Genomic DNA, 13,884 nt, shown 5'->3' with positions numbered 1-13,884 from the left:
AGACAACCATCTCCAACGACTAGAACAAACCTTCATTGATCGTGAATACCCGGACAAACTTGTTAAAGACGCTATAGCCAGAGCAAGATCCACAGATCGCCAACAATTGCTCCAAAGATCTCCTCGAGCCAATGGAAATTCTGCAGTAAATCTCACTGTCACATTCAATGGCAGCGTTCCTAACATTAGCCGGATACTCAACCGCCACTACACAATTCTTTCACAATCTGATCGGATGAAGGAAATATTCTCACAGCCACCGCGCGTAAGTTATCGCCGGGCGCGGAACATCCAAGACAGACTAGTAAATGCCAAAATTAACAAACTTCCAGAAAATAACATTGGTTGCCACCCTTGTAATGCAACTAGATGCCAAATTTGTAAATCAATGCAAGCCGCTAACTCTGCAGATAGTACCAATTCTAATTATCGGGTCAACATTAATGGCGACTTTAACTGTAATTCTTCCAATGTTGTCTATCTTCTTCAATGTAATGAATGCAACGCCCAATATATCGGACAGACAGCTACTTCATTTAGAACGCGATTCAATAACCACAAATCTGACGTCGCGAAGAAACCTAATCTGCCAGTGTCGCGCCATTTCAGTAAACCAGGACACTCAATCACCAATATATCTATTTTCATCCTGCAGTCAGGCTTTCTTTCCCAGCGGCTCAGGGAACAGCGCGAGTCTTATCTCATTCATAAATTCCAATGTCAGATAAACGAAGATCCAGGAATCCTTTCTACTATTCGCAACCTGCATTCCTAATCCAGCACAATACATACACTCTTTTGTCTCTTTTTCAGGCTCACGGGTATTTCCTCAAGGTCCTGCTGCACAGACGCGGTCATTCCCCTTTCACTTAGTCACCGACCTATGTTAGTCATGACAAAAGCGCATGCGCTGCTCTCTTTCCCTTGTACATAACCCTCTCCCATATATAAAGCTTGTTCTTGTCACCAAACCCCAGTCCCGTCGAAGGCAGCGCTGACTGCCGAAACGTCGTAAACGTCCCTATATGTGTTAATAAACTCCCCTTTGTGTTTTCCTGTAAGCTCTTTGTCGTCTTCTGATTTTTCCTGCTTATTTCATTCTCGTGGTCAACCGCCCTCCTAAGCTTCTAATCTATATATATATATATATATATACAGGCCGAAAGTTAAGGGGTAGCGTCAACGTTGCGGCGGAAGCTCCGCCTTCGTCAGGACTAATGCTAGATAGCACAGGTCCCGGGACCGCTGGCGCAGCTCCACGTGTAGACAGTTGAAGGTGAAGACCTGTGGATTGCATTGGTATTCCCTGCGCCTGTCAGCAAAAGGGCAGAGTCGGTTTTGGGATCGAGGGAGGACAAGTGTACATACGGCGAGTTCGATACCTCCGCGGGTGCGGATACTTTCAAGCAGCTGCCGGTAGTAGGACATGGCTAATCTGGTGTCTGCTAGTGGCATGTCGTTGGTCTCACAATGTAGGACCACGACACGTTTACTGGCCGGCAGCAGGTCAACCTCCTCGATGATGTCGAGGATCCGTCCTCCGCTCCGGGACACGAACATCGTGGGCGCCGATCGGGACCTGGGGTTAAAATGGTGATGTAGCTACCAGGTTTGGGAATCTCCAAGAACAACAATAGTAGGTGCATAATATGGATACTTCATTTGAAACACTGATACTTTCCGTGGAAAGATACGCTGAAAGAAATGTATTCGGGCGACCGCGAAGTTATAGGTGGTTGAAAAAAACAAAAACAAATTAGAGACAGACAACGAAGGTCTAGGAAGTAAGAAAAGAGGGGGAAGTTATTTATTTACTGATGGAAAGTTAAGGGGTAACGTCAACGTTGCGGCGGAAGCTCCGCCTTCGTCAGCACTAATGGCATAAGGACATATGACTCTCAAGGCCACCTGAAGCAACAAATAAATGACATGGCTTTCGTAGTTTATTTCGCCAGGAAACAGAAACAGGAGAACACAAGGCTAAGGTGTTCATAAGATATGTGGGGTATCCTATCCGCTTGAACACGCTGCAAGGTTCAGTAAAGGGCTTCTGCCTTACGAAATTCGAGCCTTCGAAGTATCACACCAGATTTAGCCGCAGTTCGACTCCTGCGAAATTTGGTGTGGTTTCGGAAATATTTCTTTTGTGCGCAGTTCTGTATCCTGGTGGTTAGTCAGGCTTGACTACAGCATCGTTACATCCACCCGTTCTTCTGTGTCACTACCGAAATTACCCGTGTAGAAGAGGTGGCCACGTTGTCTAGATGCCGCTGGACGAAAGTCACCCGGTTTGGGGAGATTTACACAAAGAGGCCCGCGTTGGAGCACACTTGGCAGAGGCTCGCGTTGGAGAGGACAAGTCGATGGGTACCATGACCTCAGCAACGAGGACAGGGAAGCTGGTGGATACGAACATAGAAAAACATACAGCAGGACAGGGTGGACATAACTGCACACGACCTACTACTATACTAGAGACCTGGACATCCGCAAAGCTCCCTGCGCTGAGGTAGTAGTTCTGGCAATCGCCGCTTGGCTATGGGATTTGGCGCTAGTTCGCACTATTCGTTACCACGTGACTTGCCGAAACCACGGCAATGCATGGTGGGCTGAGTTGACAACGACGACAGCAGTGAGAGAGAGAATAGCGCGTGCTTAGCAACAGCTTGGTAGCACCGGTAGCACGAAAGACGGTGGCAAGGGCGACAGCAACATTCCCTCTCCCCAATAATGCTATGTGGCGCTTGCAGTGGCCACTACCGTAACTATCCCATGACCCGTCTCTCGCATAGGGGTTCGCCAGCTGTTCAGGTCTCTAGTATAGAGTAGGTCGTGTAACTGCATAATGTCTGAAGCAAAGAAGAGAGGTAAGAATATCTGGAGCATTTTGTATCGTCTCTTGTTTTGTCTGCATCTTCTTGGATCCAGACATCCTCAAATGTAAAAACATACACTTTCACTTGCCTGTATGCTATACGTCTAGCAATCATCCAGCTGGAAGAGAGCAACTACCTGCCCGGACACAACACAGTAGTGAAGACAGTTCGTATGCTTGAGACAATGGAATTAGCACTTAGCACCTCCTCCAGATGTTAAAGTCGGTGTAAGGTCTTGATGTCGGCTGACAAAATATTTTGTAATATACGAGAATAATGAAAGAGGAAACACGAAGGTGAGTTGAGTTTATTGACTCCGACGACTGACGGTATATAGTTTTCAGCTAGAACATGCCGCCTGTTTATCTCGGTTTTGTGAAATCCTAAAGCAAGACAGATTGAACACAACCGCCATAAGGACAAGAATGTAAACCAGTAAGGTTCCACGAACGAGAAGTAGCACACTTATGTATAGAGACAACGAAAAACAAAATTTCAATAGCAAATTGCTCCAAATTTATTATTAACATTTTAATCAAGCATGCGGGTATCCATGGATTGCACATGCATGGCTATCCATGGAAAAACGGGATGGTGCGATCGCGCTTTGCCATATGACACTTGCGTTTACCATCGAGATTTCCTTTTCCTTTCTTTTTGTTAATAAACATATTCCCCCCATCGAGGCTCCTAAATTCCGACAAGGTTATTAAAATCATTTGCGAGCGAATGAAATGCAACATGTTAATGATCACAGAATGCGACAGAGCAAATCCAAATCCAACCGACAACAACGAAACCGAAACAAGGAAACTTGCCTAGCCGGATGCATCATCACCGGAAGCTACGGCTCTGCCGGAAGCAGCACTTTAGCGCCGCAGCGGCCACATGTGCCGCGCGCAAATCTGAAGGTTTTGGCGCAATTTACGTTGCTTTGTTGGTGTGATTGTTTTCATTTTTAAAACTTGCACTTTTTAACCTTTTGTACATATTCCTGATTATCAAGACGTGGTAAACGAAGGTAAGACATCCCAAGTAGATCTTTCGTTAGGCGAAAGCATCCTTTTCTCGCCTAGGGATTGCTTGTATCTGCTCCGCTCAAGCTTGAAACACTTCAGCGAATGCTGCGTCTTGACGTGCGTTTTGATGTGACAGCTTCTAGTACGGTTCAACATACGTGTTGGGGTTGTTGTTCTGCTTGCTTTTGTGAATACGCCACTCGTACGAAGCCAGTTCTGTGAAATTTAAAGGTAAACTGCAAAAATAACACTGCACGCGCACGGAGCCGGCCAACTTCGTTCCGCGCAAAGCTTTCTTTTACATCTGATCATTTTCAATTTCGTCTTCGCAACGATGTCACCAAGTTACCTGTATGGCTTGATTTCTTCTGTATACGAAACGAAAAACTAAAACTTGCTACTTACTAAATATAGCATTCCGTGAGGACAAATATTTGAAGACCTCTCTTCCTGCGAAAAGCATTTCATATGTCGCGACTTTTTTTCCAGCATACATTGAAATCTCTTTCTCGGGTGATAAACGTGGATATTTTGGTTCGGTAGGAAAGGTACCAGAATGGACAAGAAACGGAAGCCGTCCAACAATAAGATGCCGCTGTCCCAAGGCAACAAAAGATCCCGCTCGCAAGACGACGACGAACCTATGGACTTCGAAATGGAGCTCGCATCAATGGAAGATATTATGAGCGAGGAGCAGACATATGATACAGAATCGCAGGAATCTGTGGGTGAGAAAACTGCACGAAACGTCTGCATGATAAAAAAATGCTGCTGGTTGTCAATACCATGGGCGTCCGTCAGCTCACAGGTTTGTTGTGCAGCCCATTCTATTTAATATCGAGCAGAGCCAATACAGCTGATGTGTCGCACTTGTAAGGTAGTGTATACAAAGATGTTCATCACGCATTATGGGATGCATATCAGTGGGTTTGAAGAATTGAGGCCTTCGAGAGAACTGTGGGAGAAGTCGACAAAGACAAAAGTCGACAACACCCGAAGGTGAAACTATGGCTTACTTGATAGATAACAATGTATTTGGTTGTAAGCTCAGCCTATCACCTGATTCATGAGACTGGCTTTCGTAAGGGAAGAGTTTATTGTTATTAATTTAGTTTAGTTCTGTATCGTTTCCATCGCAGAAGCATGCTTTTATTTATTTATTTTTTTGCCCTCAAGGCCCCAGAGGTGTTACAGAGGGGAGTCGGTACACGAAAATACAAAGGAAAGGAAAAATCACAAAACACACTTATGATACAGAAAATTGCATGAATCAATCTAACGCTTAAATAAATGACTAATATAACATAACATAAATCACTAATCCTAATTAATGGTGTGACGGCTTTGTGAATCTATAAGAGTGGAGCTAGTAAATGAAAGGCAGCAAAGGATGCCGAAAATTCCAACGTTGTCAACGTTTTTTGTGCTGTAATCCAACGTTCAAATACCAGCACATGAAATGGGCAGCGCCAGCAGCTACAAATCATATCCAGAAGTATGCAGAAGTACTTCAAGTGAAGTCTAAGGTGAAGTCAGTTCTGCCAGTTGCTGCTGGGAAAGAAGTATCCGAATCTGAACCACTGACTGACGATCCAGACCCTGGATCATCAGCGGATGATCCAGCTCATCAACTTATGACCCACTCAACAATCAGCTCATTAACTAATCAAGAATATCCTGCACTCAGCCACGGCATATGACAAGCTTTCTGCACTTCGACTTATCTCAGTCGATAACACGATTGCCAGATCTCTGGACTATGACGAATTGATTAACAAATTTGCAGAGAACAGGGCTCGAAAGAAGCGCTTTGCATAAATACAGAATACATGTACACTGTAGGCCTATGCATACATAATATGAACCCTGTATATTGTATAAAACAAATATCACATTCCAGTTTCTGCGTTGCAAGGTGCCCTGGACAGATATTCGGAGTGGGCCGCATTCTTTGTTGTTACTGACCTGGATAACACACTTATTGCATAAAATCTCATTAGGGCAAGGCCCAGAGGACACATGTACGAGTGCACGTTGGGCACGTCCGGCTGTACCACCTTTGAGGCCGTCGGTGGACTCCTTGGAATTCCAACAGTTGGATCTGGACCATTACTTGGGTCAGCCCATGGATGGCATGCCAGGCATGCGTACTGGTACTGTGCCCATTGTGCGCATGTTTGGTGTCACAGATGGTGGCCACAGTGTTCTGTGTCACGTGCACGGCTTCCTGGCCTACTTCTACGTTGAGGCTCCGAGCAGTTTCAAGAAAGAGCATTGTACTGCCTTCAAGGTGAGGCTTTCATTTTCTTTATACTCTTTCTTGAGTACCCGTGGAGGTAGGAAAGTTAGATACTTCGTACTCTCTGATGGACTCGAGAGCAAAGCTCAAATGGGACCAAAAGCTGTTGATTGCATACCTGAAGAATATCTTCACATCTTTGAAGTTGGAGCATGGGGGTATTGCATTAAGATGTAAAATTGTGATTTGTCATCGTGGAAACATTACTGAGCACCTGCACTGATCTGCAAAGGTTGCACTGATGTCACATCTCGTAGTCCCAATATGATACCGTGAATATTGCCCCATTATGAGACCCCTTGTTATCCCTTCGTCAGTGTGAACGCTTGCTAAAGCTTGGTCTGACATCCTTTAGTTTTCTGAGTCTTTGCCAAATGCTTGTAAAGGCTGCCACGCAGATAAATCAGCCTAGCGTAATGTCTTTGATCTATGAAATTCCATCATTATGTTTAGAACCTTGTGTTGTAGCGGTAAATTCAGTAAAATCTGTTTCTGCCCCCCTGATTTGCATCATTGTCAGTTAGGGTAATCCCGAAAATGTCCGAAAATGAACTTGCCAACGTACAAATTCGGCCACCAATACAGGCACTGGAGAATGCTAACCACTGTGCATTTAGCACAGCCGCTCGGCATGTTACATTAATACCGGCGTCGGTGGATCAATTAGTACTGTCTCCGCCTACTGATCCTGGCCGAAGACACCAGCAACTTGGTTGCAGGGTACCAGTTGCTTATACATGCTGTCTTCCGTGAGGGACGTTAAATACGCTGTGCCATGTGCTGAGATTTCAGTGCACGTTACAGAACCCTCAAGTGGGCAAAGTTAATCCCCAGACCGATCACCGTGGTGTCGCTCGTGATCATAGTTGTCTCGCGATGTAAAGCCGTAAATGATCAATTGTCTCGTGTTAATCTGAAATGCGAGACGAGATCTCTCTTTTTTTTTTTTTTTTTCCACCGAAAATTAGTTTTCTGTCTGGCATGTACCCACGTTTCCTTATTTTACGCTATTTTATAGCTCTTGAAATAAAACTTTTTTTACCCCCAATTTTTAAAAAATCATAAAACTCAGAAACTCAAGGGTCTGCGTATGCTACATGTGAATTTAATTTGAGGTGTGGTATGCCTGTCCTGACCCTGATGCACTGTGTTTTCATATTCTATTTTATATGCACTGTGTTCTATGTTGCACTGTGTACTTTTTTACTTTTGTTTTACCTTACCATTTTCAAGATGGAACTGATGTTCTTTCTCATATATCCTTCAAGAATGCACTCAACACTGCCGTCCTTGCCGACATGCGGTCAAACAAGAATAACTTGGTTGATGCGGTTGCTGCTGTGGACGTGACTTTGAAACAAAGTATGTGACATCAGTTTCTCTGATAATGTACATTTGGGATGCTAGTGGAAGCAGGAAAGCATACATTGTAAATCCCCACTTGAAACCACCATGCTACAGTGATCAGTGTAGAGCTCAGCTTTACTAATCCCTTGCTTTGATCATGTCTGACAGAAAGTGGTTTGCTCTGAGAATTCGCTAAAAACTTAGAAGTGCAAAATAAAATACTTGTATTGCTGGGCATTGCTAGGGAGATCCTCATTTTTACCATTTTTTATTTATTTGCTACAGTGATGACATGAAAACAGCTCGTCCTGCTCGACCTGAGCTCGTCCAATGTTGTTTTCGTGTTTTCTCTCTACGTTCAGTATGTATGACAACCAGCTATAGCCCGGCTTCTCACCACGACCTACTAAATCATGGTGACAGTGTCATTTCCACCCGTTTCCAGCGCTGCATCTGGAAGGTAGCGGTGGAGCTGCTCATCAGCTCATTTATTGTTCCCTCAATTGATACAATACCTTGTACTTCAGTTTACCTTGGGAGTTTTGTACAAGCGGAGCATGTTCCATAAGAAATGTGTTCTTGCCAAGGTTGTAAATTGATTATCACCATCACTTGACATGTTTTCTTGGGAGCTGTCGTTGTCATCTACTACAGTCGTATGTCTGCTTACGCACATTCAAAATTCAAATTCCTGTTATGCAATTATGATATGTGCGGGCTCCTGTATAGAAGATGCCAATTATGACATTGTCGGTGTAATCTAGTAGGGTTGTGCTCCTCACTTTGAGATCACCTCTTGATTAATTTCCTTTACATTGTTTAATTTGCAAATTAATTTGCAAAACAAGCATTAATTTGCTTGTTTCTTCCTATGCTTGTGTCCTCAGGTATTTATGGGTACAGTGACAAGGGCAAACAACCATTCCTCAAGGTGACCATGGTACTGCCACGTCTAATTGCCCCTGCAAAAAGGCTCCTAGAGAATGGTGCTGTCAGTATTCCTGCATGTGGTCCGGTCTGCTACAAGATTTACGAGAGCAACGTGGACTTTGAAATTAGGTGAATACGTATGGGCTGCTGCTGTGTCTCCACTCTCCTATACCATTGCTCAGTATGTCCACTCTTATCTGTAGTAGATAGTAGGCTGTGACCTCAACTGTGGTGTCGACATGTGGTGTCGGATAAACGGAAATTGCGGATAAACGGAACACTGCCGGCTGCTTTCGTTGGTTTCCTGTATGCACAATGGTAAAAATCTATATAATTCTGGAACATATAATTCTGCATACTTAGGTTAAACAGTCACGTTGAATTCAATGACACCGCCCAATGGACGTCGAAGACTGTCACCGGCCGCCACACAACAATGAAGACTGTGGCTAGTGACGCTGACTGTGGCTAAATGAGAGCCGTAGCACGATCCAATCCGATGCGACGTCCAGGTCCGGTTATAAGTCACATGCTCAGCAGTTCAAGTTGGTTTCAGTCGTGACTTCCAACGTGCTGCTATCCTGTGTCAGAGTTAGGCCTACTTTCTGTGTGTGCCGTGGAGTCTGTCGCGCTTTCGCTAGCGACGACGTTGGAAATCATCGAAGCTCATGCTCAGGGAGGGATTACGAAAGCAGAGTTGGTGCAGAAATTCAGCATCCCGAAGTTCACGCTTTCAAGGATATTGAAAGAGAAGGCCAAAATCCAAGGGGCAGTAACAACCGGAAACTTTGCAGCCGCCCAAAAGCGTATGCGAACAATGCCCTGCGAAGATGTGGAAAAAGTGCTTTTCTTATGGTTCAAGCATGCCCAGAGCAAGAATTTTCCAGTCAGCGGACCCATTTTAGAAGGCAAGCCAAGGGAGATTGCTTCCCAGCTGGGTGTCTGCGAAAACTTTAATGCGAGTGACGGTTGGCTGAGTCTCTTTAAAAAGGGGCATGACCTTGTGTTCAAGATGATTGCCGGGGAAGCTGCTGCTGTCAACAGAGACCTTTGTGCCGATTTGCAACAGGGCCAACTTCAAGCAATTCTACAAGCTTACGAGCCACAGGACATCTTCAACGTGGACGAAATGGGATTATCTTATAAAGCACTTCCAAATAAGACTCACTTACAAAGGTGAAGCGTGTATTGGAGGAAAACAAAGCAAAGAGCAGGTTACTGTTCTTGTGGGTGCAAACATGGACGGTAGTAAGAAGTTGAAGCTTGTGATTGTAGGAAAAGCAAAGCACCCACGCTGCTTTCGAGCTATACCCCGGTTCCATTCAAATTCGAAAGCTTGGATGACACAGACAATCTTTGAGATCTGGATGCGAGAAGAAGACCTGAAGTTTACACGGCAAAACGGGAAGGTAATCTTCATAGTGGACAACTGTCCGGCCCACGGTCAGGTGGATGCTCAAGTCCATAAAGCTCGAGTTTCTGCCAGCGAATGCAACAGCTGTCATTCAACCTATGGACCAAGATGTCATTCAAAACCTTAATGTCTTCTACAGGCGACAGCTTCTTCATCGGATTCTGCTGTGTGCGGATAATAACAAAGACTATGGCATTGACTTGCTCTCAGCGCCTCACATTCTGACAAATGCGTGGGCACAAGTGAAACCAGTAACTGTGCAGGACCGCTGCCATTATGCAGGCTTTGCTCAAGACTTGAGTCCAGTATGCAACACTCTTTGTGATGATGATGATTCTGATGCTGATACAGTATTCAGTGAAATTGCTGGCACCACCACCTTCACACGGGATGAATATGAAATGGTGGATTCGACCCTAGCCACGTGCCGGGAAGAGAAGCTGGAGGAACTGATTGCAGAGGTGCAGAATAAGGACAACAGCTCCATTGACGACGATGATGAAATAGAGGACACTGTACGACAGACAGTGCCACAGCATGAGGCATGGCATGCTGTCTTAAAGCGGCAGCAGTAGTTTGAACGAGAAGGCGAGACAGAATTTGTAAAGGGCTTATCACATATGCATATGCACTTTGTGAAAAAGCGATTGGAAAATGCGCAGCAGACTGTAATTACCTCTATTTTGGTAGAGAGGCACAGTACAATAACAAATAAAGGTTGTTTGTAATTTTGTGTGCACTGCTTAAATGCAACTTCTGATAAATGGAACAATTTTTCCGTTCCCTGCGAGTTCTGTTTAAGAGGAGTGTACTGTGCACATGCCAGCTGATGATATGCAAATATAATGTGTCTATGTATACATGGGGTTCTTTGTTTTCGGGTTTTATGATTTTTCAAATTCGGGGGGGGAAATCGGGTGCTATTTACACACGAGAATTCGGGGAGAAATTGGGCGCTACTATCTCTGTTTGATATCATCGGGGAATTTTCGGGTGAAATCAAAGGCATATCAAACAAGCCACTGCTGTGACACTGGGACGAGAAACAATAATCGTATTTGTGTATATATATCTTATAAATATTTCCGCTCAGAACTGGGGCAGTGAATGGCCGCTGTGTTCAAACACTTGCCCGAGCTCCACAAAGCTTGTCTTTCACTCCTGCAGGAGGGGATTAGAAAAGGAGGACAAATAGATTATCACAAACAGCTCTCTTTGCTGATGTTATGATTCACTTTTCTGACGGTTTACCTAGAACGACAAGTTGAAGGACCGCAAGGATTTCAGGTAGATATCGGGTTTTAACCGAATTCTTGAAAACTTGTATGGGGGGGGAACGATTGTGAAAAATTGGGTTTAACCCGAAAACGAAGAACCCTATGTATACATGGTGAACACCTGCGGCATGGCCAAGTGGGTAGAAACATCCGCGTGTTGGTGGTAGTCGCGGTCGCGCTGAAGACTGGGAGGTGGTGGGTTCGAATACTACCACCAGCTGTGTTGTCTAAGGTTTGTCCCTGGGTTTTTCGGCAGACTTTCCAGACAAATGTGGGCACAGTTCCCCCTGAAGTCGGCCTATGACGCATGCTAACTAGGGGTGTACGAATATTCGAGTTCTCGTATTCGAATGGAATATCAAACGCTCGAACGATTGGATTCGCGAATCGAATATCCAATATTCGATTTTTTGAATATTCGACTATTCCACGAATATAAACGACACAACACGAAAGTGGGCTTCACCTGATGCTTCCGTGCATGAGGTGAAGCCAGCTTTACGAAATTGCCCTTGCTGCAGGACCAACACAGGCGGGACAGTGTTTAGCTTAAGATAACATTATCCAAAGTTAGTTTTGTAGACATCGCCTCTGGAAGGGGTGGCGTCCCTCCCACATGCAGTTTAGCGGTGCCGGCGAGGGACTTTGATGTCTGTGAGGTTGCCTTTAAAAAGTTAGGCCTCTCGAATAATGGTTACAGCCCACAAACAAGAAGGGTGTCCTAAAGATGTCCTTTACGTCTAAAATTTCAGTAGTGCAACTTCCTAGGGCGAGTGCAAAGAAACTACAGGGTGTTCATGGCAAAGCTGAGGCAGGATGCCAATTCGTTTGTTTCACAAATGGCTTGTGGTTGTCTGAAACAATTACAGCTCCATCCGTATAACATGCTACTGCTTGACATAAAATTTTGAAATGAAGGTAACCACTCCAGTACTCCAGTAAGCGTGGGCTCACCTGAAAAGCAGGAAGCAATCTCACGTAAAATTAAAGAGTAGGGGCTTTTAGCAGAAGAATTACACGTCTCTCTTGTGACAGTTAATGCCAGAAAAATTACACTAAAGCCATGGGCTACAAAATGGAAACTTTTAGTGCGAAAGCCGCAAATTGTAAATTTTGCACGAATATTCGATATTCGATTCGGTATTCGGAATTTTTTCCTCCATTCGATTCGATATTCAGATTCGCACACCCCTAGTACTAACTCCTCTGTCCCCCACTCCTTCCTGCTGTCCTCTCTCCATCTGTCCTTGTCTGTATGCCGCTCATAGCTACGGTTGCTTCATGGTGCTAACACGGAATAAAAAAATAAAAAACGGTGAACCTGCATCTAGTGCAGATATAGTGAAGTAAACCTGTGGTTCCGGTGTGTTGAAACCCCAACCATGAACCAGCCTACTGATACATATAAGTTTCTTATCAGACTGACCAACTTCACAATAAAGAGGTTCCACTGTGCATGCATTTTTGCTATACACTTTCCTCCTAAAAGCCCCAAGTAAGATTTTTTGTTAAAATTTGTAGCATCTCATTCATTGATGTTCACACAAAAGGAAGTTTTGTTTTTTTCGTGGTTCCTGAAAAGAAAATTGAAAAGTGTATTTTTCGTCTAGTCAGGGTGTCTACCAACCTGGTAAACAGGGAATTTTGATGTGACTGGAAACATCAGGGGATTGTCAGGGAATTTACCAACAAGGCAGCTGGAGTCAGGGAAAATCACAGACAAGTGCTGTCATGATGTGCAGTGAACCACGAGTGCTGATGAGTGGTTGGGTGGCCAAGCCACAGAAATGTTGCTGCAAGTGGCAGTTCTCCAATACGGCAAGCTCAGAGGCAGAAAAGTAGGGCAGTTTTTCTTAATAAATGATGTGTTTTATAAGGGATCTGAATCAAAATGTAGGAGCAGGCACCAAGTTCCCTTTTGTTTTGGTCAGGGAATTCGCTTGAATTCGTCAGTGAAAACCTGGAAAAGTCGGGGAATTTGAAGGCTACAGCTTAGTAGACACCCTTGCTAGAGACGAATAGGCATAAGGGGGTCAGTCAATCCTTTGCAGCTACTATAAAACAAGAAACACTGCTTTATGCAGAGCTTGGAGCTTGAGCATTTTGGGAAGAAAGTGTTATACACTCTCATTGTCAACTGTGTCAGACTTCTTTACATGCATTAACTTCTCTTGAAACAAGTTTCTGCTACTATGTACCCACAACTGAGTGAAATATGCATCGGACATGTAGAATTCATTGAAGAACACATTCCTTGCTTTGAAACGGGCAAACCAGATTTGTGCAAGTCAGTTTGCTCATGGTTCAGTACTTCAAGCATGTGTGTACTTAAGAATGGGTTAGGGGTTAAAGTAAAGCGTTACTCCAATCCACTTCAGGTACATGGTGGACTCTGGAGTGGTGGGTTGTAGTTGGATCGAACTGCCTGCTGGCAGTTATCGTCTGCGATCTTCTGGTGGTGAAGATGGGACAAAACGGAAGATGTCTCGTTGCCAACTGGAAGTCGATGTAGCATGGGATGCACTTGTGGCTCATGCACCAGAAGGCCAGTGGGCACGAGTAGCTCCCTTCCGCATTCTCAGTTTTGACATTGAGTGTGCTGGTCGTAAAGGTATGGAATTCGTGAGTTTACAATACGTTTTGAGTAGATCCCCCCTGCTTGTGGTTTCCTTAATTGCTGCTTCGTGTCCTTCAGTTGATTTTCTCTTTGAAATTTGCTGTT

At 44.5% G+C, this 13,884-nt stretch overlaps 2 protein-coding genes across 4 annotated transcripts in view; both read left to right on the top strand.

Moving 5' to 3' along the window:
• Positions 1-3,765: 3,765 nt before the first annotated feature.
• Positions 3,766-13,884, top strand: part of LOC135394249 (DNA polymerase delta catalytic subunit-like) — a 52,797-nt gene continuing 42,678 nt past the window's right edge. For 2 of the 3 annotated variants that reach the window (XM_064624901.1, XM_064624903.1), the window contains exons 1-6: positions 3,766-3,897; positions 4,439-4,623; positions 5,896-6,185; positions 7,463-7,556; positions 8,429-8,600; positions 13,541-13,773. In XM_064624901.1, coding sequence (XP_064480971.1) covers positions 4,452-4,623; positions 5,896-6,185; positions 7,463-7,556; positions 8,429-8,600; positions 13,541-13,773 — 961 coding nt within the window. In that variant the 5' untranslated portion in view covers positions 3,766-3,897; positions 4,439-4,451. Of the gene's footprint in view, positions 3,898-4,438; positions 4,704-5,895; positions 6,186-7,462; positions 7,557-8,428; positions 8,601-13,540; positions 13,774-13,884 lie in introns of those variants that run through there. The other variant, XM_064624904.1, reaches the window with a different exon arrangement.
• LOC135394251 (tigger transposable element-derived protein 6-like) lies at positions 9,924-10,470 on the top strand. Its single transcript, XM_064624911.1, has one exon. The coding sequence runs from the start codon at positions 9,924-9,926 to the stop codon at positions 10,458-10,460; it is 537 nt and encodes a 178-aa protein (XP_064480981.1). The 3' UTR covers positions 10,461-10,470.

The sequence above is a fragment of the Ornithodoros turicata genome, chromosome 5 (assembly GCF_037126465.1).
Source record: "Ornithodoros turicata isolate Travis chromosome 5, ASM3712646v1, whole genome shotgun sequence".
In the NCBI taxonomy this organism is placed as follows: domain Eukaryota; kingdom Metazoa; phylum Arthropoda; class Arachnida; order Ixodida; family Argasidae; genus Ornithodoros; species Ornithodoros turicata.
The sequence above is the reverse complement of the archived record's forward strand: the minus strand, read 5'-3'. Positions and strand labels throughout refer to the sequence as shown.

Bases quoted from the DNA above. Each gene is read 5' to 3' on its own strand.
- LOC135394251 (XM_064624911.1), top strand. From the start codon at position 9,924: ATGCTCAAGTCCATAAAGCTCGAGTTTCTGCCAGCGAATGCAACAGCT.